The sequence below is a fragment of the Vespula vulgaris genome, chromosome 10 (assembly GCF_905475345.1).
Source record: "Vespula vulgaris chromosome 10, iyVesVulg1.1, whole genome shotgun sequence".
NCBI classification, from domain to species: Eukaryota; Metazoa; Arthropoda; class Insecta; order Hymenoptera; family Vespidae; genus Vespula; species Vespula vulgaris.
The window spans coordinates 3,437,501-3,465,011 of NC_066595.1; the positions used below are offsets into that span (position 1 = coordinate 3,437,501).

General features: G+C 32.9%; 1 protein-coding gene across 7 annotated transcripts in view; it reads left to right on the top strand.

Annotated features, from left to right (window-relative positions):
* Positions 1–27,511, top strand: part of LOC127066622 (ras GTPase-activating protein raskol) — a 113,869-nt gene that overhangs the window by 604 nt on the left and 85,754 nt on the right. For all 7 annotated transcript variants that reach the window (XM_051000514.1, XM_051000516.1, XM_051000517.1 and 4 more), the window contains 4 exons: positions 5,297–6,631; positions 15,684–15,796; positions 21,147–21,188; positions 25,362–25,548. In XM_051000514.1, coding sequence (XP_050856471.1) covers positions 6,358–6,631; positions 15,684–15,796; positions 21,147–21,188; positions 25,362–25,548 — 616 coding nt within the window. In that variant the 5' untranslated portion in view covers positions 5,297–6,357. Of the gene's footprint in view, positions 1–5,296; positions 6,632–15,683; positions 15,797–21,146; positions 21,189–25,361; positions 25,549–27,511 lie in introns of those variants that run through there.

Below are 27,511 nucleotides of genomic sequence, written 5' to 3' on the forward strand. Positions count from 1 at the left end.
AAGTTCTATAACCTCTTGCGATCGTGCGACGTAACAATTAAACATACACACACACACATACACTAACGCACAAAAACACGTACAATTTACTACGTAATAATATTCAAGAAAGAAGAAATAGAAAGAAGATTCTACGACGAACATTGTAACGCGAGATTATGATCATAACAATCTACATTATTTATTATAACCTCCAATTGATATCCAATTTATATGGTTTTAGCGTTAAGAAAGAATGCCGTTCGTGAATCTCTGTCTCTATCCATTAGAAGTGAAGTGCGAAAAAGATCGAAAACTCGTTTCGATATTCGAGAGGACCGCCGAAACGTGACGGTATGTCTTCTTTCTCGCGTGCTAGTAGACCGGCTCGAGGTCGAAAGTCCTCCTCCTCCTCCTCCTCCTCCTCTTCCTCCTCCTCCTCCTCCTCCTCCTCCTCCTCTTCTTCTTCTTCGAGCTGAGACTTTCCTCTCCTCGGATGTTTATCTCTCGCTTGTATGTCTGCTGCGACGTTTCAAAGAGAGATAAAGAGAAAAAGAGAGAGAGAGAGAGAGAGAGAGAGAGAGAGAGAGAGTGAGAGAGAGGAAAAGAGGAAAAGAAGAGGATATACTAAGAAGATTTAACCCAGAGTTTCGTCTCTCTCTCTCTTTTTCTTTCTCTCTCTCTCTCTCTTTTTCTTTCTCTCTCTCTTTCTCTCTTTCTGTAACTCTTTCTTTCTCTTTCTTTCTCTCTCTCTCTCTCTTTTTCTCTCTTTTGCGTTTTAAATATTTGAAGGATTATCTTGAATCTTTTTTGCTCGATTCCTGTCGCGAAACGACTGGTATCCATAAAGGTAAATCTTCTAAGTGGTAAAAGAAGGACGATCTGTTTCTCTATCTCTCTGTCTGTCTGTCTGTCTGTCTGTCTGTCTGTCTGTCTGTCTGTCTGTCTGTCTGTCTGTCTCTATATTTTTCTCTTTCTCTTTAAATCTGTATCTTTCTCACTCTCTTTCACTCTCTTCCTCTCTTTTACCTTAAGTTGCACGATAAGTCGTTCTCTCGACGAGATATTCCCGATCGATTTGATACATATATATTAGTTTTGCTTTTTTTTTTTATCCGTTTAGATCGTTACGAATTATAATAATTAGAAGAGTAATTGGAGGAACTGTTGGAGATAAAATTGTTGGAAATTAGACGTCGATTATGTAGATCGTATTAATCGCTTTTAAAAATATATCCATATCGATGTATTTGAAGTCTCTAAGGGATATTTAAAGAAGAGCGATTAAAATTAATTATATGATGTATGTGTATATATATGTGTGTATATGCGTGTGCGTGTGTGTATTTTCATATCTTCGATATATGCGTGGGAAAAGGGGAAGTGCGAAAATTTTCAGACGATTTTAATTAATCGATTACCAATTTTTTCCATACTTTTACAGGGTTTTTCTTTTTTCTTCTTTTTCTTTCTTCCTTTTATTCTTCCTATTAAACTAGAAGCCTCCAACGAAATTCTTTTTTTTTTTTTTTTTCAATCAGGAAAAGAAGCCGAATCAGCCGATTAAGAAAAAAAAGAGAAAGAAAAAAACATTGCGAAACAAAGAAAAAAAGAAGGATCGATCGATCGTTTTAAACTCGTCCGAGAGAGAATTTTTCTGTTTAATAATTTATCATCGAACAGCGTAAATCGTGGATAGTTATATGCGTGTGTATTTACAAATGAAATATTAACAAAGAAAATAATAATCATTAGAAATACATACATACATACTTATACAAGTATCAACGTTATAGATAAGTGTAAACAAAAAGTTAAGATAATCTTTCCTGTTAGCGAGTCCTTGGAGAGATTTGTTATCAATATCCATTCCTGAACACCTGGTATCCTTATTACCCTTGGCGAATTCCCAGGCGTCTTTCATCCGATGTTTACGAGGGACCGCAGTTTCTTCTTAAGTAGTAGGTACTTACTTTGGATCTTTCCTCTCTCTAACTCTCTCACTCTCTCTTTCTCGTTCGTTCGTTCGTTCATTCTTTCTTTCTCTTTCTTTCTTCACTCTGATGGCTGTCTTAGAAATAGGCAGGTTTTCTTATGGTAATAATCGGAACAGAAAATGTTCAATTTCATTTCTCTCTTTGGTTTTCAACTACATATATATATATGTGTGTGTGTGTTCGTATATACATATATATTTATATTGGAACCATTAACATATTTAGAAGTTAGAAGAATGTATAATATAATTTTTTCTTTCTTTTTTTCTTCTTTTTTTTTTTTCTTTTTGCGACAGATATATAACTCCTTAATGTTATTCTTGAATATATAAGTAGAGTTAAAGTATTTGTTATTCAGCAAACGGTTGTATCTTTTTTTTTTTTTTCTTTTTCCTTCGATGGGGAGGACGTATTTTTTTCTTCCTCTGTTTCTTTCTTTTTATCGAATCGATAGTTATCTTTCCATTTTGATGGCCATCGAGAAAAGAGAGAGAAAGAAGGAGCGAGTAGAAAACGTGAAATAAAAAGAAAGAAAGAAAGAGAGAGAGAGAAAGAGCGAGAGGCAACGAATTCCAGTCTATAGTCACGAAACGATTACACGTTCGCCAGCCACCAACATCGAAGTTCGATGCGAACGACCTCTCTCTGCGGGTCCTTTTCCATCTCTTCCTTCTTTGCCGTTCTCCAGATATCTTTCTCGTCTTTCTCTTACTCGTAAAGACGTTCCTGAGATATATACATACATACATACATACATATATATATATATATATACACGCACGATTCTATACACATTTATACTTGTACACGCATTTATATTTGTTCATCTGTTACATACATTCCTATATATAAGTGTCTGTGCGTATATATACACACACACATATATATATTTATATATAGGTATATATTTATATGTAGGAATATATATATATATATATATGTAAGTATGAGATACACGTAACGTTTCCTTAGGTATATTCGCAAAACCAGTTCACGTGCTGTAATCTTCAGAACGTGATCCCATGGAGTGTGATCTTGATCTTCGCACGCGTATAGGATAGACACGGTATTACCTAGCACTCTTTGAAGAGTGCTAGTCTCTTATAACGCCGCACAAGTTGCATCACACCGTGCACCGTAATTGGGTTAATCACATCTTGAAAGTCTATCCATCTATCCGAAGTCGAAGAGATCAAAATTTAATATCTGCCATGATCGTTAAGTACTTTTAATATTGTCTACATCGTTAATTAGCGACGATTAATTGGAATATGGATATTATTGGAATACGTTATTGGATCGTTATTTTATATTTGGGTTAAAAATGTGAAAATTATATATGCATTTCGGAGATATCAAAATGAAGAATTTTCTATGATCGTTAATGATTTTTAATATTATATATGTCGTTAATAACGACGATTAATTAGACCGAATATTAATTGCTCGTTACACTATAATCAAGCTGAATCATAACTACCACAATTGGGTTAACCGCGTGAGAATTATTTATGCAGCCGACGAGATCAATATTTAGAATATTCCAAGATCGTTAATGACCTTTAATATTATATACATCGTTAATTTGCGACGATTATTCAGACCGTAAATTAGTTGATCGTTATTCTGTAGTCAAGCTTAATCATACCTACCGTAATTGGGTTAATCACTTGAAAATTATTTATCCGATCGAATAGATCAAAAGTGCCGATAAGATCGTTTTACGTCTTTTACAATTAATTAGATTAAACATTGTTCTATCAAATTTCACCGCAAGATATCGTAATTGAATTAATCGTGAATACCATGTAATATGTAATAGATAAATTAAGGAATATCTCAAATTAGTTATCAGTACGATTTTATTATCAGATTAATTTTTATTCTCGATAGTATCGTTTAATGTTGCATAAATTAAATGGACAAATAAATAGATAGATATTAACGATCTCTCTACGTTATTCCTAATCACGTTGAGAATGATTTAACGAGAAAAGTAGCAATATCGTTTAGATGTTGTTGGTGGAGGATCGTTGCTAAGGTCAAGGGTTTCTTCTTCGTCGTGTCCGCACGAGGTACGGATAACGAACGGCCAATTAATTACAAGCGAGCTTAATTAAGGACGGCTCTTTGAGTTTCACACAAGATAGATCCATTTACATGATTGCGCCATTAAGTGTCCAAGCTCGCTTTGTTCCACCTGCCTTTAAACGAGTTACATTTTATCTATCTATCTATTTCTTCTCTTTCTGTTTCTCTCCTATCACTCTTTCTCTCTCTCTCTCTTTCTTTCTTCTTTAACCGATTTCAAAATCGGATGGTTGACTATCGACACGTAAGAAGTTACTTTCTAATGTCATGTAATATTCACTTATGCGATTTTACTTTCTAGTACAGTGTTAAAAATGTTATTGGTCAACTTGTAACATTTTTTTTGATCCTATTAGACGTAACACTATATTAACATTTATAGTTATATAGGTGTATGTGTGTATGTGTGTGTCTGTATATATATATATTTATATATAGAATGTATTATCGTAGATGTAATAATATTTTTTAAACAGACTTGTTAAATTACAATAAATTATTACAAATGGAAATTAAAGTAAAAGTTAATTGAGAAAACGACAATAATAATAATAATAACAATAATAATAATAATAATAATAACAACAACAACAACAATAAGATTAAAAAAAAAACAAATTAACAGCGCGTGCAATAAAAATGAGAATAAATGTAGCGACAAATGAATTCTCTCTCTCTCTCTTTCCCTCTCTCTTTAGTCATGAAGAGCGAAGTCAACCTTTCGAGAATTTCCATTAAAAGCAGAGAGTTAAAAGTCACTAGGAAGCTATCGTGTTCCGCAACGACGAAGCTAGCGCGGTTTATCGAAACAATGCGCGGCTCTGTTAGTAGAACGAACGATCGAACGAACGAACGAACGAACGAACGAGGGAACGAACGAGGGAACGAACGTTGGTGTTGGCTAGTTTAGGAAGTTCGTTAATTAAAATCCCTAATTGAAAGTGCACCCTGGTTTCGTACCGAGACCGGTACGGGAACAACGTTATCTCATTCCTCTTTACATACGGTTGGGAATATCTCGCATAAAACGAACCTTAACACGCATTTTTCTTTTCTCTTTTTTATTTTATATCATCTTTTCTTCATTTCTCCTTTTTCTCGTTTTCTTCTTTCTTTTCATCTTTTTTTATTAGTATCGTTATTGTTATTGTTTCTTTTTTTTTTCGAACGCAATCCACGACGATATGTATTTACGTATTTTACCTGTTCTCTCTATTTCTTTTTCCTAGTTAACTTTCTGGCCTTAGGCATCGGCAATCGGTATTTTAGTCTAATAATAGATGTGTCTGCGTACGTACGCGCACGCGCGTACGTGCGTATGTATGTATGTTCATTCGTTTGTGTGCGCGGCAACGTGGATGTTTCTTATCGAGTGTTACTATTGAGAAATGGAAAAAGAACAGAACTTCGGAAAGGAATAAAATGTTTTAATAAATAATCATCGTCTTCTTCATCGTCGTCGTTATCATCACGATTTTTGAAATATCGTACGAATCGATAAAAGAAAAGATGGCTGAAATTCATTCGAAGTTTCGTTCAATAACAAGTGTTCGTGTGTGACGAAGTGTTGCTTTTGAAAAAGAAAAAAAAACGGAAGAGAAACTTTGGAAAGAATAATATGATTTAATGAGACAATCAATGGATGATCGGATCGACGCCTTAACGATTTGATATATCGTACGAATCGATAGGAAGGAGAAACAAAAAGATAACGAATGAGATGTCCGAAGCTTAATTCAATAACAGATATACGTACGTGTGCCGAGTATTACTCTTGAACAAGAAAAAGAAAAAAAAAAGCACGGAATCGTAAAAAGAAAACTAAAAGACTCTGGGAAGAGTAAAATGATGTAATAACAATTCATCGATCGTATCGACACCGTACAAATTCGATGAAAAAAGAAATGAATCGACCAAACTAATCAAACAAACATGGCCGAAAAATCGAGAAGAAAACGTAAATGAAATTAATGAGAAAAGAAAAAAGGAGATAGAAAAGAAAGAAGAAAAGAAGAAGAAGAAGAAGAAGAAGAAAAAGAAAAACGAACGAAAAAAATTAAAACAAAAAGTTATGTGAACGTAACGAGATATCGATTAAGAAGAGGAGTAACAAAGAGGGTAATCCTCTTCGCGTCGTAGTTTCTGTAAACAAAATAATAAAAAAAAAAAAATAAAATAAAATAAAAAACAAGAAGAATAGGGGAAAGGAGAAACAAGGAAATAAGAAGAAAAGAAAAAGAAAAAAAAAGAAAAGGGAAAGTTTTCGAATATATTTCGAAGAGAGTACGAGATGGCGCTGACGCCGAGGCGTCGCAGAGGCGCCGGCGAAAAGCTGTCGGATGAAATCGGTAGCAACGAGGAGTTGTCCGGAGGTGGAGGTGGAGGTGGAGGTGGAGGTGGTAGCGGAGGCGGAGGTGGAGCAGAGACTTTGAGCGATTCCTGCGGCGAGAGCGACATGGAGGGCCTCGACCTTTCTCTCTTCGAGCCACAGGTCGACGCTGCTTCCTGGTGCGACTCGCGTATTCATGCTGGCATGCTTCATATTCTCCTCCATTATTGTGCTGGTAAGCTTTAAGCTTTTTTTTTTTCTCTCTTTTTTTTTTCTTTCTCTCTCTTTCTCTCTCTGTGTTTCTCTATCACTCTCGTTCGCTCTCTTTTTTTAGCGATTATAAATTTCATACTTTACGTTATATATATATATATATATATATATATATATATATATTTATTATCATAGCTATTTTTAATTTTGTAAACATTCCTCGAATATACTTTTATTAGATTTTTATTTTCAATTATATATATATATATATATATATATATATATATATGTACATTTGAATCTTTCTCTCTTTCACCATCTTTTTCTTGCTCCCTTTCCACACGGTGGATGTGTCGAAAGGAAAGTACAGGTAAAAAAAGAAAAGTCGTGTGAAACTTAATTCGAAAAAAATATAAAAGTTTTGTTAAATTAACGCGGACCATACCAAAAAGAAAAAGAAAAAGAATTTAAAATTTTAAATATATGGAAATGTGCGTTCACCGAAAACATTTTACTTTAAAAAAAAAGGTAGAGGTGGGAAAGAAAAGGAAAATAATTCATCTTGTTCAGAAAAATGTTTCTTAGAAAAAAAAAAAAAAAAAAAAAAATTAGACGTACGTTTTTTACGAAGTCATTATTATGCGTCTTTTCAATACGATTTCAGATGTTATATATTATGGCGTTTATTACAATGATCGTCAATGATCCTCACTTTCTTTTTCTTTTCTTTTCTTTTGTTTTTCCTCCCTCTTTTACAAACCTCGTTCAGTCAATTGAACGAATAATTCAACAGGAAAATTCCGCTTTATTAATTTTACAAATTTTATAATTAAGTAGTAAGTAGCGAAAGAACAGTTCCTTTAGAGATTTGATATCGCTCTAATAATTACTATCCGAATAAAAATGTAAAATGCGCAATTTTGGTGAAATTCGAATAAAAATGTAAAATATGTGATTTTCTCTACGATTCGAATGAAAACGTGAAATACATTTTCATTTTTTGAACGAGTTTAATGTCTCTTGGATATCTATAATAAAAAAGAAAAAAAGAGAAGGAATATACAGAGGATCGATAAATTTTATTTCACTGTTATTGTGTATTGTTATTGTCGCGTTGTTTATTATTAATATTATTATTGTATTATATGTTAAGAAAAAAAGACAGAAAGAGAAACAGAGCGAGAGAAAGAGAGAGAGAGAGAGAGAGAGAGAGAGAGAGAGAGAGAGAGAGAGAGAGAGAGAGAGACAACGACACAGGACGATCGGCATTAACATACAATGGCGACTGTGCTACGGCTCGGCGTATTCTTTGCTCGAAGGACGTCCTCCTGTCGTCCTCGTGATTTATTTCTTTGGATTTTGGCATTGCAACTCTTAACTCGTAGGAAGATGTGCCGGTTAAAAATTATCATCGAAGAAAATCGCGCACGCGCTCGTGTGCTCCTGACAGAGGGAGAGAGAGAGAAATAGATATGTAACCCGTCGCAAGTAAAAAATCATATTTATTTATTCGATGGTATATAAATGTATATAAATTTATTTGATATTATTTATTAATTATTTCGTGGAATAAATGATCAGTAGATAGAAATATTTTGATATTTTGGTATATACGATATATATGATTAAGCGTTTGCGATCGTTTTTCGATTGTATAGTTTATATCACGTATTTTTACTTACGTATATTTACTACACGTATATTTTATTATAAATACTGATTATTTATTTAAAATAGTTATTAATAGTTTAGAATTACTGATTGAATAAATAGCGACTGCAAAAGAAAATTATTTGTATAGTGTTATATAAAATTTAGGAAGGAAATAGATCGATAAATAGAGAGGGAGAGAGAGAGAGAGATATGGGATGGAAAAAAAATAGGATCTTTTTTTATCCTTCGTTTCTCTTCGTTTCTTCTTTTTGCTTTTTCTTTTTAATTGGAACGTGTCCGATCGCTCAAATCGTATCAAATATTTATAAAGGACCAACGTAAATAGACGATCAGATTTTTTTCTACGATTCGTTGCTTACGTCATGATACTTTTATTTCTTATCAATATATGTATATGTATATTTTAGTTGTTGGTGAGTGTGTTTTAATATTGCGTTCGCCAATAAGCAACGTAAGGTATTTTCAGTATTTTATGGATACATGCATAAAAAATAATTAAAAAAAAAAATAAATAAATAAATAAAAAAAACGACTACTATTAATTAGCACGTGAATTCTCACATATTTGTCGATGCAAACGATACAGTGTAGTAGAATTATGTTTTTTGGCATTTTGCATATAGCATAATAGTATACGATATAATATAATATGTAAGATCGTTCGATAAAAAAAATATTAGCCATGTTTATCTTAGATATAATTATTCGTAATAATAGACATTACGCGAGTTCGATATTTATCGGCCTATCTGATAAATAACTTGATTGATTTCTGATAAATAATTCACTTAATTCTTTTTTCTTTCTTCTTTTTTTTTTAGAAAATAAAGAAAGAGAAATTGAAGAAGAATTTCAATTGGAATTTGAATTTAACTATTTTCAATGGACATACATAGGTACATATATACATACGTATATATGTACATGATAGTAGGTTCGAATAGAGATCGATCTCTCGCTTCGATGTAGGTAAACGAGTCACGTTACATCTTTCTCTCTCTCTCTATCTCTATCTATCTATCTTTCTTTCCTTCTCTCTCGTCCTCCTTTCTCAATCCATTACTCTCTTTCGTATTGCCTTGGCGTTACGCGTAAACGGCTTGGTTTCTTTCACGACTTGACTCGACTCGACTCGACTCGACTCGAATCGAATCGAATCGAATCGAGTCGAATCGAATCGAATCGAATCGAATCGAATCGAATCGAATCGAATAGGACGTCGTTAGAATCTAACTGGAATGTTAGCAACGGTACTCGCGTTCCCCAACTAATTCTTCGTCTTATTTACGATTTCGAGCTAACAAACGATATATAACTGCACGTTTTAATACGATCATATTGAAACAGATCAGTGGTTGGTTAATTAAGTATATATATATATATATATATATATATATATATATATTCATTCAGGCGAATAATCGATCGATCGGTCGATCTATAATATATCGTATTTTATCTTCGATTTCCTGGAAGTATGTTTCCTCCAACATGTGAAACTCTTTATCTCTGTGAATAGATATAAAAAATCATCTTTGTACAACTCGGAACAAAATGCTTTTTGCATGAGATAATACTTATTACGATAATAACTTTTATAATGTTTACCCGAACAAGTAGTTCGATCTTTTCGTGTGTGCGTTTTATTATTGTTTTTATTAGTATTACCTTTTTTATCATTTAATTTTATTATTACTTTTCTATTTTCTTCCCTTCTTTTCCAAAACGAAAAGAAGAAAGAAAGAAGAGAAATTCGTTCTTTATATCCCTATAAAGATATTTCACAGAGATTATTTATCTATTACGAATGTGGAAGATAATTAATTGAATCAGCTTCGATCTTATCTGCGGATGATTAATTTTTTTCTTCGTAATCATTTCTATTTCATTCAAAACGTATTAATTCTCATTCGTTATCGGAAAATGGATCAAACGTGGGACGTGAGTATTTTTCTTTTTTCCCCTCTTTTTCTTTCTTCTTTTCTTTTTATCACGATGAAAAAGGAAGGGAAAAGAAATAAAGAAGTAAAAAGAAAGAAATCGTTTAGAATTCTCTAGAAATCGTTCGGATCTTTTTGAAGAACGAAAATAATCGATCTCACATTTTCTTTTCCTTTTTTTTTTTTTTATTACACGCGAATTAGTGGTTACTTAATAATAGAAGATTCGCGTTATACGATCTCTTTCTTGGGTCGAATCGTTCGAGAACTCGGCGTATACTTATAAATCGATCCACGGTTCGTCGACTGTAGATAAATATTATCACGAGGTTCTCTGACCCATCTGGCTTCGCTCTTTGCGATCGTATTTTTGGATATCTCCATGGATGCCATTAATGACAATCTCACGTCTCGCTTTTCTCTCTCTCTCTCTCTCTCTCTTTTACTCATTTCTTCCGTTTTTCTTTCTCTTTTCTTTTTCCTTTCTCTCTCTTTTTTTTTTATTCTTATCCACGAATATCCTGTTAGTCCAGGATCTAACAATATACACTCGTTTAAAAGCACCGACCTACATTTTCAATTTCGTACTATTCTCGGTAAGAGCACGGTTAAGAGTTAATTACGAAAGAAAGAAATAGAACGAGAGAGAGAGAGAGGAAGAGAGAGAAAGAGGTCATAGTTAATTTACGTCTTTTTATCATCGATCTAAAAGCACGATCGTGGTATATTATTATTTATTTATTTATTTTGTTCCTTTCTCTCTTATTGAATACTACCATCTAATTTCATATTCATCTTCATCTATCTAATTGGAAATAAAACCTACTCGAAGATCTTTCAAGTAGGTGTGTAAAATAATTATATTCACTTGTTGTTACATGAATCATATATTTAGTGTATTAGTTATAAACTTATTTTTTTTTTTCGTAGACAAGATAAAAGAGATTATAATTTTTACAATAGATCTTAATTATACTTTTGTAGATAAAAAAAAACATAGATAATTTATTGTTTCGATTTTTTTTTAATGTACAAAATAATATGATCTCTTTTCTTTTCTTTTTCTTTCATTCTTTCAAGAAATCTATTAAACGTTTTGAGAACGTGTTAAAACATTTTCTTCGTACGTACGAACGTACCAATGTATTTAGATTTTGACGTGGTCACGATTTAGATGATTCGAACGGAAGAGTAATTCCAATCTAGCTCCATTGTTTTGATTTCGATCAGAGAGAAAAGTCGCATTGTCCTCGGCAATTTATTTTGCGTAGGTATCTTCGTTGTAGATGCAAGCTGTGCAAGCTTCTTTTTTAATGGAAATGTCAAATGCAGTCGAATACATAGGTCACTTTTAGTCACGGCAAAAGTGCCGAGTCTTTTTTTATTTATTTCTTTTTTTATTTCGTCTTCTCTTTTCTCTCTTAACTTTACTTTAAGTTTATTTTTCTTATTTTCCACAATATTTTTTTTTTATAATATATATATATTATTTATTATTTATTTAATGGATTCTTCTCTTTAAAAATCTTTAGAAATCTTTTAGAAATTGTTAATTTTTTTTTTTTTTGTAATCGATAATAATTTTGAGAAGATAAATTTTCTATTGATCGACGATTTACCGTTTCTATAGGATATTAGATCAAGATTTAGAGAATATTTAAAAAGAGAAGATGGAATAAAGAGAGAGAGAGAAAAGAGGGGGAGAGAGAGAGAGAGAAAGGGAGAGAAAGAGGGAGAGGGATTAATTATTCGAAACGAACGTCGTCGTCCGATGAAACTTCATTAAAATCCGGAAATTGTTTTCCCGTTAGCGTACAGTTTACTCGAGATTTCGACGAGACGAGATTTACTAACCAGCCTTTTCAAATACGTTCACTAATGCTCCTCTCTCATGATTTATTGCAATTTACTATGGACATATTATGTCATGCATGAATATATTTCAATCATGAGATATAAGAATCTTTATTATTTATATTATACATAATTTATTTATTACTTAGTTCCATAGAAAAATGATACAAACATAACTATTTTTTCATGATTCATTGTTATTAATATTTTCATCGTAATTTTTTTTAGAACCATTTACATCTATATACATACATACATACATACATATATATATATATATACACACATGTAATTTATTTATATTACGTGGTACATATTGCTCTTTCTTATGAATCAATTGCAATTCACTCTAAACATATGTCATACTTGGAAATATTAAAATCACGTTCGAAAGTACCTTTAAGTATATACCAAGATATATAATTTATCTACTATGTAGTAATACGATAATAAAGAAAATAAAAAAGAACAACAATAACCAACGACCAACGACAACAACAACAACAAGAACATATGATAAACTTAATACATTTTCTATCGTCTGAATTTCTCTGTAATAATTTTCTCTGAGTCCTCTCATTGTAGTCTCTCGACCGTGAACTATGAAGCAAACTTTTCACAAGACTATTACGATCCGCGAAGCGAAGTGATTTGATATCGAATCGGCTGTGAAAGATGGTGAAAAGGGTAGGGTATGGGGAGAGTATAGGAGGGGTAGGGAGAAGATTGGAGGGAAAAGAAGAAGAAGAAAAAGAAGAAGAAATGACGGAGGAGAAAGAAAGATCCTTTCAGAAGCAGATAGACACCTTTGTGCGAAGCTCGAAAGACTTTCCGTCGAACGTTAGAAAGAAAGAAAGAAAGAAAGAAAAAAAGAGAGAGATAGATAGATAGATAAATAGAGAGAGAAAGAGAGAGAGAAGCAACGAGGATCTTTTCAATAGCACGAGAACCAACCACCGTGGCTGATCAACGCAAAACGTTAAGAGTTCATAAACTTCTTCCGGCCAGTCGATAATTGATTCGACGAACTTTTCAAATGAGAATTGTACACGCTATCTTTATCTTTCTTTTTTTTTTCTTTTTTTTCTTTTTTTCTTTCTCCATTTTTTTTCTTTTTCTTAACTCCCCTCCCCCCTTTCCAGCTTTTTCTCTCCTCGTTAACGATCGTAGTACGCGTGACCTTATTTTTGATTTCTTATCTTTGAGTTTCTTTTTTTTTTTTCCTCGTTTAGAGTAACATAGAAAATATATTAGATATTTTATGAGTAAGTATGGAATAATAATACGTGATTGTTGAAATAGGAGAGATATGTAAGAATGTAACGATCAAGCATCCTCATCAATTTTGTTATTATGAAATTTTAGCGAGAAAGTTACTTGTAATGTTGTCTTTTTTTTTTCTTTCTCTTTTTTTTTCTTTTTTTCTTCTTTTGAATTGGCACGAAATTTTAAAAGTTTGCAAGGACTTCTTCTTTTTTCCTCTCTCGTTAAACTATTAATGCGTGATTGGAATATTGTTTCTTTTTTAAATTTGTAAAAAAGTGTGGATTATATGCAGTTATTATTAAGTAATTATTAATGTAGAAATCATGAAGAAATAATTGTAGATAATTTGTTATTTTCTGTTACGAAATCCTTCATCTTTTTCCAACACATTATCTTAACGTCGTTAGAAGAAAAACGAATAGAAAAAAAAAAAAAGAATCAATCGCGAAAAACAAAAATACCAAGGTATAAGTCGAGCGATTCGAGATGAATTCAATTTAATTTTAATTACGCTTGACTATACTCGACTTGACTTTAATTTATCAATTCAAATCGAAATCCGTATAATCCTTTAAAACGAATAATACAATTTCATTATATATTAAAATAAATTCAACGATAATCCGATCGTATACTCTCGCTCATTTGTTACAACACCTGTCGTTTGACAATCAAATTTCAAATTGCATGAATAAATTTCGAATTAGAAATTTTAATTCGAGCAAATTCATTGACTGACGCGTTGATCGTGGGTGAATGAGCGACGTTGGTGCTGGAGTAGAGAAAAAAGAGAGAGAGAGAGAGAAAAGAAACGTTATGTAAAAAGAAAAAAAAAGAAAAAAGAAGAAAAAAAAAGCAATGAAATGAAATACTTGTTACATGAATAAAGATATCGGTGTTTTAGCGGAGGCACGTGCTTTAGGGTGTACATCGCGCATATTAATTAACAAAAAGCGAAAGAGGGAGGAATGAAGTAGTACGACGTACAATGACGTAGCTTTTCTTCCGTAAAGAATCAAAAAAAAAAAAAGTAGAGTAAAACTAGGAGAGAAAAAAAGAGAGAAAGAAGAATGGAAAGAAGAGTAGTACGTGAATAAGAAAGAAAGAGATAGAGATAGAGATAGAGATAGAGATAGAGATAGAAATAGAGATAGAGAACGGTGGACGATGGAGACAAGGGTCGTGAAAGAACAAGTCCGAGATAAGATCACCGGTAATGAACTAGCTTGGTCCAGCATGCGTCTAATGAGGACCGCAGAAATAATCTTGCCTTGAGATAGAAACACGCGCGACTCGCCTCTCGTTCGCGGTTAAATTTCTTTTTTTTTTTTTTTCTTTCCTTTTTCTGTTCTTTTTCGTGTGTTTTTTTTCTCTTTTTTCTTCTATCTTCTCTCTCTCTCTCTCTCTCTCTCTCTCTCTCTCTCTCTCTCTCTCTCTCTGTCTCTGTCTCTCTCTCTCTGTCTCTGTCTCTCTTTTATTCAAGGAGGAGGATGACTCTCCGTGGTCTCTTCTTAAGAACGAAAGATGCTCGAGGACCTCTCACCTGTTCTAGTTGGTCACTCATTCACTCATTCTCTTTCTCTTTCTCTTTGACATACACATACACATATTCACACACTGATACTTCTTTCTCTTGTCTCACTTTTCATTCATTCATACGTGTTACTTTTAATTGTTATTTAAAAGAAAGGAAAGAGAAATAAAAGGATTCTTAGTGGACTTTCTCGATATATCGTACAATGGATTTGTATTTTATTTCTTTATTTTTTTCTATGGACTCTTTAGGAATAATGAACTTGTTTCGTTTTTAAATATTACCCGAATAAAACAACTACGTCTGAATAACGAAAGAAACTTTTCTTCTAGATCAAATCGTGATCGATAATTTTGTCGATCTGACTTCTCCCGATTTCTCTAGAAATTTTCAAACAAACAATTTCTTTGGTAGATAGATCTCTTATTTATATTTTGTTTCGATAAGAATATCCGACGTTTCAAAATTTCCCTATGGAATTTCAATGGTGACATTTTTATTACGGTAATTTTATTCATTACAAAAAATATATACGAAGATAAATATCGCGTCGAATTTATTATCGATCGATGAAATTAAATTTTAGATTCGAAATGGATAATTAAAAATATTTCAAAATTTCCTGGTATTTCTTTAATAGGAAGGGAGACGAGGGTTGGTTGGTTGGTTGGTTGGTTAGTTGGTTGGTTGCTTGAAGGAGAAATTTCAAATCTAGAATTTTTAGGGATATTACTGAAAAATGTAAGTGAGGATAGAAAAGAAAGATTTGTAAAAGGATGTTCTTCTTTTTTTGTTCTGATGCTCAGAGGCCGAGTGCTGTGCCGGAGAGTCCGCAGGCGAGGCATGTTGGGAACCTTGTTATTGCGTGCTCCTGCAGGACGAACAGACCCTCACAGCTTACAGGAGCGAGGACATGGCGGTGAGTAGATTTCACCCTACTAAAAGCCTTTCCAATTCTCTCGGATTATCCTGCGGCTTTTTACGGTACTTTTGCATATATGTATATATGTATGTATATGTATGTGTATGTATATATCTTACATATGTACATACACATGATACTACGGTATAATATGGACACCTTTTAAACAAGGATTACTCTTCCTGTTACATTCAATAATATAATAACTCTATAATAGTTAAAAAAAAAAAAGAAGAAAATTATTTATCATTTCTTTGTTAAATTTTACGTCGATCGACAACTATCGCAAAATTATAATAAACGAAACATTAGGATGATCTTATTTCAGGTTTAATATTTCCGTTTTCTTTTCCTTCTTCTTTTTTATCAATCTCTGTAAAGAACAAATCACACACATTTTGAATCCTCAAATATTTTTAAAGATAAAAGCGAAGCATGTGTAAATTAAATCTGTATACATTACAAACTAGTATATTTCTTCTTCTTCTTCTTCTTCTTCTTCTTCCTTTTCTCTTCGTTTTTCTTTTTCTTTTTCTACGAAAATTTTTACAAAAATAAATCATACATTGAGTCATGTCTATATGTATGTATAAACTTGAAAACATACATATGGTACAGTGATAATTCTAGTCAGACAAGTTGGAGTATTTGTAGTCTGTGTAGTTACAGCCAGTGTTTGGTCAGACCAACTTCGTCAAGGTAGATAGATGGATAGAGAGAGACAGAGAAAGAGAAACAGAAGGAGAGAGAGAGAGAGAGAGAAAGAGAGAGAGAGAGAGAGATCTTTTCTTATTATTATATTTATGTCTCCGTGTCGTAAAGAACATCGAGTCAAGGAGAGTGGTACATCGAGGTACGATTAGAGTAGAGAAGATTTGACTTGGATCTAGCCGTCGGGTAACAGTAATCTTCATCACCTGTCTACCCTCACCCTCTTTCCAAGTCCTCTCATCTAACCACTCGCATCTCTTCTTACAGTGGCCGTGCCTTGTTATTACTCTATCAAGATCAGCGCGCACCTTCTTTTATCTTCTTCTTCTTCTTCTTCTTCTTCCTCCTCCTCCTCCTCTTTTACTCTTTCTTTCTTTCTTTCTTTCTTTCTTTCTTTCTTTCTTTCTTTCTCTCTTCTCCTTTCTCTTAGAAAATACGTCATTTCTCGTCTCTATGTAATCGCATTCGAGAAAGGGAGATTCAAAAATCTGTATTTCGTGTGTCTTCAACGTAATCTTACTTCAAAGATACAAGGTGCAACGATCAATTTGCTTTTGAGCTTGATTTCTTTTTTTTTTTTTATATTTTGTTTATCTTTATTTTTTTGACGTGAATATTTCCGTTTGAATTTGCTTTAATATCGTGTAACTTCGTAATCTTATCTCCGTCTTTCCTTCTTTTTTCTCGCCATTAAGTAATTTTAAAGAGAATTTATTACGACTATCCAACCGAGATTAATGGTTGGATTTTGTATGCGTAACAATGAAAAAAAAAAAAAAGAAAGAAAGAAAGAAAGAAAGAAAGAAATCTCAGTTATTGCGCATAATTAATTAATTGATGAAAAAAATTTTTTTTTTTTAATTTATCGATGAAAAACACTCACGATCGCCAGCTGATACAGATAACATTTCACGTCGGATAAATTGGATAAGAAAATATTTTATTTTTATTTTATCCTCTTCCTTTTTACAATCGATAATAAGCTTATTGAAAAGATCCCGCTTATTAAAACTTTTAGTCATTATTAATTTGTATCATCCGAGTAGGTAGACTCTCGATATAACTCATTTCCTGAGAATCTCTCTGAACTAGTAGTAGTAGGATGGTTTAAAGCCAGACGTTTGTCGGCCAATTTTAAGGGTAGAATTCCCTAGGTCTAGCAAGGAGAGAGTAGGCTAGACTACTCGATACGCACGAGTGAACTTGATCCCCCTAACGATAAATTATGCACGTTGGGTATCTAGATAGAGAGAGGGCAAGAAATATATCTATACCCTTTGTGTCTTCCACCCCTTGATAATAGCAGCCTTCCCCGTTTTCGATTCGTTCTAGATGGTGGTTCTTCCATCCTTAGCTTCCTTATCGACCGATCCATATTGCTTTTCACTTTGAAAAACGTTTCGAAATTATCATTTAATACGAGTAATGTTACAATGCATCTATCTATCTTAAATAGAACCTTTTTATTTTACAAGCAATCAATTGTTATTTATAATTTATACGTTCGATCGTTCTTCAATCGATTTCATTAATTATTCGAGAGGAATACAAAATTTATTTACACGCGACGGATAAGTAAATTTTCGATACAGTTTTATCTCCTTTCTTTTTTTTCTAATTTGCAATAAATTAAAAAAAAAAAGAAAAAGAAAGATCGATTAATCGATTAATAATCCATTTCTCAAGAAACTTTCAAATTCACGATTTTTTTACTTGTCCATTTCTTTTTTCTTTTTTGAATCTTCGATCGTAATTTGCAAACGAATAAAATCATTATCGTACGTTGGAACGAGTTATGAAATCTTTTTTAATCATCTTATTCGTCGTTTCATTCGTTCATTTCGTTCGAAAGGAGGAAAAAAAGAGGAAAAAATATCTGTTAAGACGATTCGATCGAAGTTCCATCCACGTTGAAAAGATTTCATCGTGAAGAAGAAGGTCCTTTCCTCTTCTCGTATATTTTTTTTTCTTCTTCTTTTTTCAGAATTTTTTTTTCTTCCTACCTTCGTCTCTCTTGCCACCTTCTCTCCCATTCGACTATCTAGAATAAGGAGCGAGCTTAGAGGGTTAGAGGTGTGAAACGCATTTTTCGTTACGCGTACGCGTGAAAGGGAAGAGAGAAGTTCTTTAAGGTTCGACATTGATCCGAACAACTTGGATATGAAATCCTTTTGAGGAAAGGATCCTCACAGTATCATCCCCAATGTAAGAAATCCTAAGAGACTTTTGCACTAGCAAAGGATCTCTATCTTTCATTTTATCTTTTCACTACTCTGCCATATAAATCGGCTCTACCTCTTCTTTTCGTATACTCTTCAACTCTTTTCCCTCGTGAGAAGATTTCTCTGTCTCTCTTATTCTATATATAGATTCATTTTTTCATAGAAAGTAGAAATAGTCCCTGAAGAACAGACACTCGATGAAATTCGTAGAAATATTTTTGATCATGACGAAAATGTTATTTCTTTTTCGTTACGAACGAGTAAGAATAGGGAAAGGGTGGGACTCGTGAGAACAATAGTTGTATTAATGTATATTATTAATGTAAATTATTCTTCGTGTATATGAAATAAATGATAATTTCAAAAGTTTAAAAAAAAAGGGATATAATAATATGAAAACTTATATATGAAAAAATATATGAACATTATAATAAATAATATATATATATATATTTAGAAATATGTATATATAATGTAGAAAAAAATGACGTACAAAATACTGTAACTCGTACGATTATAAAAATATATATATTATAGTTACTCTCTAATTCTCGAAATAGATAGAGCCCGAACGTAGATGGATGATTCAAATCAACGAGGGAGAAATTTCGTAGATTTTTTTCTTCCTTTTTCTCATCTTTTTTTCTTTCTCTTTTTTTTTCTTCATGTTGTTGCTTCTTCTTCTTCTTCTTCTTCTTCTTCCTCCTCTTCTTCTTAAAACTCGATCGTGAGTTCTCACGGTGCCGTCTGTACGCTTTCAACGGAAAGAAGATAGTCGTCGATAAAAAGAAAAGATTTATGAATGGAGTCGTAAGTAATCGTTAGTCAAGATAAATCTTTCCCGAACGATTTCTCTCTTCTCATTGGTTTAGAGTTAGATCGAAAGTTAAAAATATCTGACTTTATCGATACTCTCGGTGTATCTTCTTTTTATTTTCTTATTTTTTCTTTTTTTTTTCTTTTTTTTTATCTACGTTCAGAATAAAAGGAACGAACGAAGCAAAAGAAATGAATAATAACAGAGAAAAACGTAATAACAAAATCATATACAGAAGTATGATAATAAAAATAAAAAAAAAAAAAGGTCAAGAGATACGAAACAGAAAAAAAAAGAAATAATATGGAAATAAAAATAATAGAAAGGTATCCTTTGGATAGTAGTCAGTGGGTCTCGAGAAAGTTGTACAGAAAGTTTTCTACTTGTTTATGAGAGAGGGACAGAGAGAGAATATAGGAGAAGAGAGAGAGAGAGAGAGAGAGAGAGAGAGAGAGAGAGAAATGAGATTTGTTGTATCCATGCAACACCTAGTTAAACACTTCCACGTAGAGAAACAGAGAGAGAGAGAGAGAGAGAGAGAGAGAGAGGGAGGGAGAGAGATGAGTGCTCGCCCGCAAGTTAGGGGAAGGAAAGCAGCATAATTAATCGCACGATGACGCACGTAATTAATGTCTCTCGCTCGCAGCTAAATTAATCGGCCGCCCTTGAAGAGGTCCCACTCGTAATATCGTCGTTTCTCTCGTAGCTCGAGTACTCGTATAAATTTTTCATACTAGCTCGAACGGTTTGTCTTAATCGTGATTATTAATCGCGTTAACTCAACGGAGGTGTCTCCGTTAAGTACCTTCGAATAAGGGACGTTTCTTCTTTTTTCTTTTCTTCTTTTCTATCAATTATTTTCTTGTAATTTCTTTTTCTTTTATTTTTTAAAACTTTGACTTTTAATTGTTTATGTATATGTGCGTGCGTGCGTGCGCGCGTATGTATGATGTATATAAAGCAGAAATTTTTATCGAATGAAAATGTTCGTTCAGGTTTATTTTATTTAAAAAAAAAAAAAAAGAAGAAAGAAAAAAGCGATGTAATAGTTTTTATTAATAAATATAATTGATATATTTTATCGCGAGTGATAACAAATAACGAAGTATTATCTATTGACTTTATTTTTGTTGAATTCTGATTTTTGTTTGACTATTTTATATATATATATATATACACACACACACACACATACTCGAAATTTATAAATTCAATCAATTTCGAACGAAACAGTCCGGTAGAATGAAATAGAATAATAAATATAATGATGAAACGATATAACGAGCCTGTGTTTATTTATTCGACTATTCGACCTTAACGAACGATACAATCGAATTTTCCATCAGCGTTCAACAGGTCGTCCAATCGATAATGGACAAATGCGAGTATATTTAAACGACTTTTTCATTTTGTTGCAAATTTTGTTGGGTTTTAGTTTCGAGTTGATCATTTTTCTTCTTCTTCTTTTTCTTCTTTCTTTCTTTCTTTTTTTTTTGTTTATTTTTTCTTTCTCTTTTTTTCTCTCTTCTCTTTTTTCGATAACAATCCTCGTTTAATCGTTGGTAGTAATCCCAATTGTATCTTTCCTTGGACGCAGCTCTTTGCCGGGACCGCCTGCATGTTCAAGTCTCAGAACAAGGTTTGTCTACAAAAAAAATTTCCTCTCAGATTCTTCTCAATTGATTTCATTCTTCTTTTCTTTCCTTTTTTTTTGTTTGTTTTTTTTTTTCAATCGCATAAACTTTCCCGTTTATAGTGTTTTCTTTGGTGTTTTGATGTATATGTGTATTTGAGAATGCATTTCTTGAAGAAGAAAAAGAAACGGAGAGAAAAAACAAGAGAAAAAGAAACAAAATTTAAAATTTTTTTTCGAAAATCCAAATAACTTTTTTATCGTTTACGAAATAACGCAAATGATATTTTGTCGATATAACCATTGCATTTTATTCTTATCTCAATAAAACGAAGAAGAACGAACGTATTTATCTGACGATAAAAAGTTTTTTCTTTTGTACAACAAAAACGAAAAAAAAAAAAGAAAAAAAAACAGTTAAATATCAAAGTTTCGCAATTTTTAAAGTTGATTATATTTTAACGAAAACAAAATTTTTATTTTTTCTTCTTTTTTTCTCTTTCATTTTTTCGACCATGTTTCAACAAAAAAAAAAAGGAAAAAAAATACCAGTCAGAAACATGCAAATTGCTGTTGCTGCTGTCGCCGATGCTGACATTGTAGCAAGTGGCACACGTTGTCGTCATTTCTCCGACCTCTCATGACCTTATCGCTTATCCTCGAGTCAGCAAACTCATGAAAAGAGGATCTCCTCTTCTCGTTCTTATTTCCCTGAAATCCTCGAAACCTCTTATACGCTTTCTCTCCACGTATACGCTTTAGTTGTATCATTTAATGCAATCTCATCGTTCATCTAATCGTCATCGAACTCTCTCTCTCTCTCTCTTTCTACACACACACACATATATATAAAATTATACATATATTATCTATATATACTATAATTATATTATATATATATAAATATAAATATATATATAAAATTATATATATTATCTATATATATTATAATTATATTATATATATATAGAAAGGTATATATATATCTTTTATATATATATGTAAAAGATATATATATAAAATATATATATGAGAGAGAGAGAGAGAGATAGAAAGAGAGATACACACACACACACACACACATATATATATATATAGAAAGAGATAGAGATAAATTTGTATATATATATATTTATCCATCCTCTTTCTATCTCTCTTTCTCATTCCCATCTTAAAACATCATTTCATTGCGCCTGATAAGCTTCTACCCTTCTTGCATCGATCTGGCACGCTTCTTCGTTTTTCCTCGCACGTAGTCTCTTTATTTGTGCCCTTCAGCAAAGGTTCGCTCCCTTCGTCGTCCTTTTCTTCATCCTCTTGTTCTTCTTCCTCTTCCTCTTCTTCTTTCTCTTCTTCTTCTTCTTCTTCTTCTTCCTCTTCTTCCTCATCTTCTTCCTCTTCATCTTCTTTATCTTCATCGTAGCTGTTAGACATTTTTCATGCGGGGCACGAATCACGTTCGAAGGGTTTCTACCTTTGATGATAAAGGACGGAAAAAGTTCAGGAGTTTAAGGGTGTTGCGGAATGGATCCTTTTTTTTTCCTTTTCTCTTCTTTTCTTTCTTTCTTTGTGTTCAACAAAAAGGGGAGTAGAAGAAAATTGATTAAGGATTTATGAGTATATAGAGGAAGAGATAAAATAATAGTATTATTTTTCAAGCTTCAATTTTCTTTCTTCCTTTCATTTTATATATATATATATATATATATATATATATATATATCAATTTTTGTATATATACAAAAAAGAAATTGTCATAACGGGACTGATGCATTAGAATTTTTTTAATTACCTTTGACACGAAGTTAGCTTCTGCGAAGAATATTTTAGATCTTTTATTCTACGTGCACGTATTTCCTGAAAACAAATTCTTATAAAAACGAATATCTTGAATTAGTTTTTCCTTCTTTCTTATATTTTTGTTTCTTTTCTTTAGATTAAGAAAAAAAAAAAAGGATTACGAGCTTAAAAAAAAATCCTCATAAAAATCCATATATATATATATATATATATACATCAATAATTCTTGCATGTCAATAATTCTTTTGCGTGTGACCAAATGAAAAAGAAAAGAAAAAAAAGTAGGAACTAAACTATCGTAAGAATAACAAATATTATAATCGTATTAAATAGAATGGAGAAACGACGACGACAGAACGCGAATAAAGCGTGATCAACTTATTGGTCCGAGTTGGCCTATAAAACTTTAGCACTTGTCTCCTGGAATTCGTTGGTTGCAATGATCATGCTAATATACGTTACGTTCCATAGAGAAAACGAGGTCAGAATGTTGTTTCGACTTTGGTTAGAACATTGTCCATGTCTGTCTGTTTTGTCTGTCTGTGTGTATGCCTGTTTTATGTATATATGTAAGTGTATGTATGTACATACATATGTAAATGTGTGTACATGTGGACAGAGGAAAGATGGTACATACTAATTGGTAACTGCTGCACTAACACCATCATCGTTATTACCACTCCCACTACCATCACCACCATCACTATTACTATCTTATAGTTGTCGTCTTCATCGTCTTCGTTGTCATTGTCGTCGTCGGTACTTCAAGCACGTTTTCACGTGTGCGTGTTCCTGCAATTTGACTCGTTCTTGTTCGCGACTAGTCGCTAATCACAGCCTAATGAGTTAACTACGAGTTACGGTCCTTGCTTGTTCATCTGTGGTCGATCGTCACGGTCATTAGAAGCTTAGAGTCCGAAAAGTTTTCCGTAGCGTTTCGTTTGAACTTTCGGCGAAATCTAGAGATCGTTTGGTCGCTTTTCTTCTCTTCCTTTTCTTCCTTTTTTCTTTCTTTTTTCTTTCTTCTTTTTCACGCGTCAAATCACGAACTCCCGTTCGACATCTGTATTAAATGTTCATGAACGACGTTCAAACGAAAAGAACTTTGGGATCGGATGTGAGATCATGTTTTTCAAGTTTCTTCTTTTTAAACGTTACGTTATTTAACACGTACATGTATGTTAAAAAAAAAAAGAGAAAGAATAACAGTTTCTAATGATGATAACGTTTGAATGAACGTTGGCAGCTAATGATTTTCTAGATATTAAATTGATTAAAACGAGCCGGTTTGTATGATAAATCGTGGAATTGTTTAACCGTGAAAATTAGCAATGAAATTTCATCGTTACGTTTAACGAACGGTGTTAACTAGTTGCGAATGTTGTTATTAATAAAATAAAAAAAAGAAGAATAGAGAGAGAGAGAGAATGGGAAGAAGGGAGAGACAGAGGGAGAGTAAAATTTGATGCGTGGAGATTTGGGATGATAAACGAATATCACATGTAGAACTGATACTGCTAGTATGCTGTTGTATTGAAATAGGATAGTCGCCATCGTCGTCATCGTTGTCCTTGTCACTCTGCGAACTCGCAAAATGCCATGATCAGAGAAGCGTTATTATCAACGCGATATTTCCATCTATAATGCAGAATATCTTTCTCTCTCTCTCCATCTCTATCTGTAATTATCTATCTCTCTTTTATACACGTAAATGCATTCGTTCAGTCTATCGTATATATATGTATATAATTATTAGATTACTGTGCGGAAAGCGTTCCATTAAAATTTATAGGAAACAAATTGAAATGAATAATTTCGTTTGTTAGAGAGATAGATAGATGGATAGAGAGAGAGAGAGAGAGAGACAGAGAGAGAGTAGTGGGTTGGATGGGAGCGAAAGGATGGGAAAAAAATGGTAAAAGAGGGTAAAATTTGTTCTTCCTTTGAATTTTACGCGACACTATGCGTTCTCGGTACAACGAGCTCTAATTAGTGACGTCATCAAGTCATCAGGTCAATCTACGGTATTTTAAGATAAACCGCCAGACACGCTCCAGTCGTTGCTCGGCTTCTTGCACGTCTCTTTATGCGGACAACGCTCTCCTTTTTCTTTATCTCTCTCTCTCTCTCTCGTGCGCGCGCGCGTAAACGATCCTTTGAATCTGGTTCGATATTCGATCAAAGATGGACGTGATTCGATATTACGTGAGTGTCAGCAACTTTGTATATTTTTTTCGAACGATCATTAATTGCACTTTAAAGACGCAAAAAAACGTGATAAAAATTTGTGATTTTTTATTTATTATTACTATTATTATTCATTATTTATCATCATTATTATTAGTATCCGTTTTATTTTGCTTCGTATTTTTTTTTTAGTTGGGAGACGCAATGTTCGTGGAATTACCACGAGTACGGTTGGACGGTGGCGCACGTGCATTCCGGCAACATTGGGGTTACGAATCACGACCTTTGGCACCACCACCCCCATTAATAGAAGAAGATGAAGCAGCTGTCGAGCCAGAAACTGTCAGTCTCCGGGAAGCCAACACCGCATCTCCGATAGGTGAGAGAGTCCTTGTTGATTTATCTGTCACCTCGAAAACGATCTATAGTGTGATAGTTGTGTCATCGTTTGTCGGTAAAATAGATCACTTTTTATCCTATTTTTATTTCTTAAACTTCATACTTTCGTTCGAAAGCTTTATTACATTATTGGTATTAAGTCCGAATTCTCTTGTTATTTTTTTCTTTCACCGGTTAGAACTCTTCAGACAATGTCTTCTTTTTTGTTTAATAGATTCAGTCGATAACAGATCGACGGAATCTCGAACTTACCGACGAACGTTAACAGATATCTATTTAACCGACTCGATAGAAGTAATCTACTTTATCGATAATTTTTCTCCACGACTTCCAAGACTTCTAATAATGTTATTTAAAATATCACGTTAATGAGACATGCCGTTTTTCATATTTTTCATTTAAACAAATTATTTATTATTAATAAGATTTCGTTGAATTTAATCTAACGCGATTAAATGTGAGATATAAATGTTTAAAATAGATCGGTTTTACGTTTACGAAATTGGTTCCAGGGGATTAAACAAATTTTTAAATATCAGGTCGATTATTCGGAAAACAATTTAACAAAGGGTTAATACAAAACTACATTGACGTTGTCACGAATTAAACTTTGAGAGCCGTTATCCATAAGACTCCTGATACGATCATCGCTCGAGCATTGTCTGAAGCACCGGATATGCCCTCACCGGAAGAACCATCCTAGTCCGAAGCATCTGAACCACGTACGATTATTCGATGTCCCTCTCCTCTCTTCCATCCTCTTGTCCTCCCTCTCTCTTTCTCATCAACGAGAGCTCTTTGTCGCCTCAGTGATCTCTTGGGTGCGTCCGTACGCTCTCAGGGCACGCATGAATGCACGTACGTTTCTATTCATGTATATAATACTAAATGCAATGCTCTCTCTTTCTCTCTCTCTCTTTTTCTATAAATACGCGTATGTCTGTGTGTGTGTGTGTGTGTGTGTGTGTAGCTAATACGAATCTTAGTGAATTCGTCACCGTCACGTTTTATGGCTTTTAAAAAAATCGTGTGAATTGCTCTATAGAATTCATTAGAATAACTTCCGCCATTTTGGATCCTTTTTTCTTCTTCTTCTTCTTTTTTCCTCTTTTCTCTCTCTCTCTCTCTCTTTTTTTCCGTTTGCTATATGACCTGACTAATTTAAAATGTTGTAATTATTTAATGTGATAATTTTAATGAAATTGATTAACATCTAAGTGAACGTTTGTTAATTACATTTTGTGAGAAATAACGTGCGAATTGTTTCATGGAATTGGTTAGAATGCATTCCGCCATTTTGGATTCCATTTCATTCTTTCTTTCTTTTTTACTCCATAAGCCGACTGATTTAAAAATGTAATTATTTGAATAATAGAGAGGATCGTTTCAATCAGATTGATTAATATCTATGTGAACCTTTGTTAATTACATTTCGTAATAAGAAGACAGTGGGGGAGAAGGATAAGGGATAATAGTAGAAAGGGAGAAAGAGAGAAACGAGGAAAAAAAAATTTCTCAAACTAATCCCGCACTTTCGAAAGTTTCGTCTTACGGAAATTCGTCCGGTACCAAACGAGCTAGCACCGTTAAGTGGCAAGAAGCGTGATTAAGTGCTGTAGTTGCGAATTAAACTGCATGGTGTACGTCGTTTACGTATACCAATGGTATATATATATATATATATAACTTGTAATATATATTTTCAAACGTTGATACGTATAATATATGTACGTAAGTGTAAATACGTGATACCGTTCTATTACATACTCGTCGTAAAGCTTTTACGAACGAGAAAACGTCGCCTCGAATCGTTTAAAAATCATCAACAGGGAAAAAAGTAGAAAAAAATATATATATATGCGTGTGTGTATGTGTATAAAAAGAGAAGGAAGGAAGCGGGAAATTTAAAACGACGGTAATAATCACGTGATCATCGTACTGCA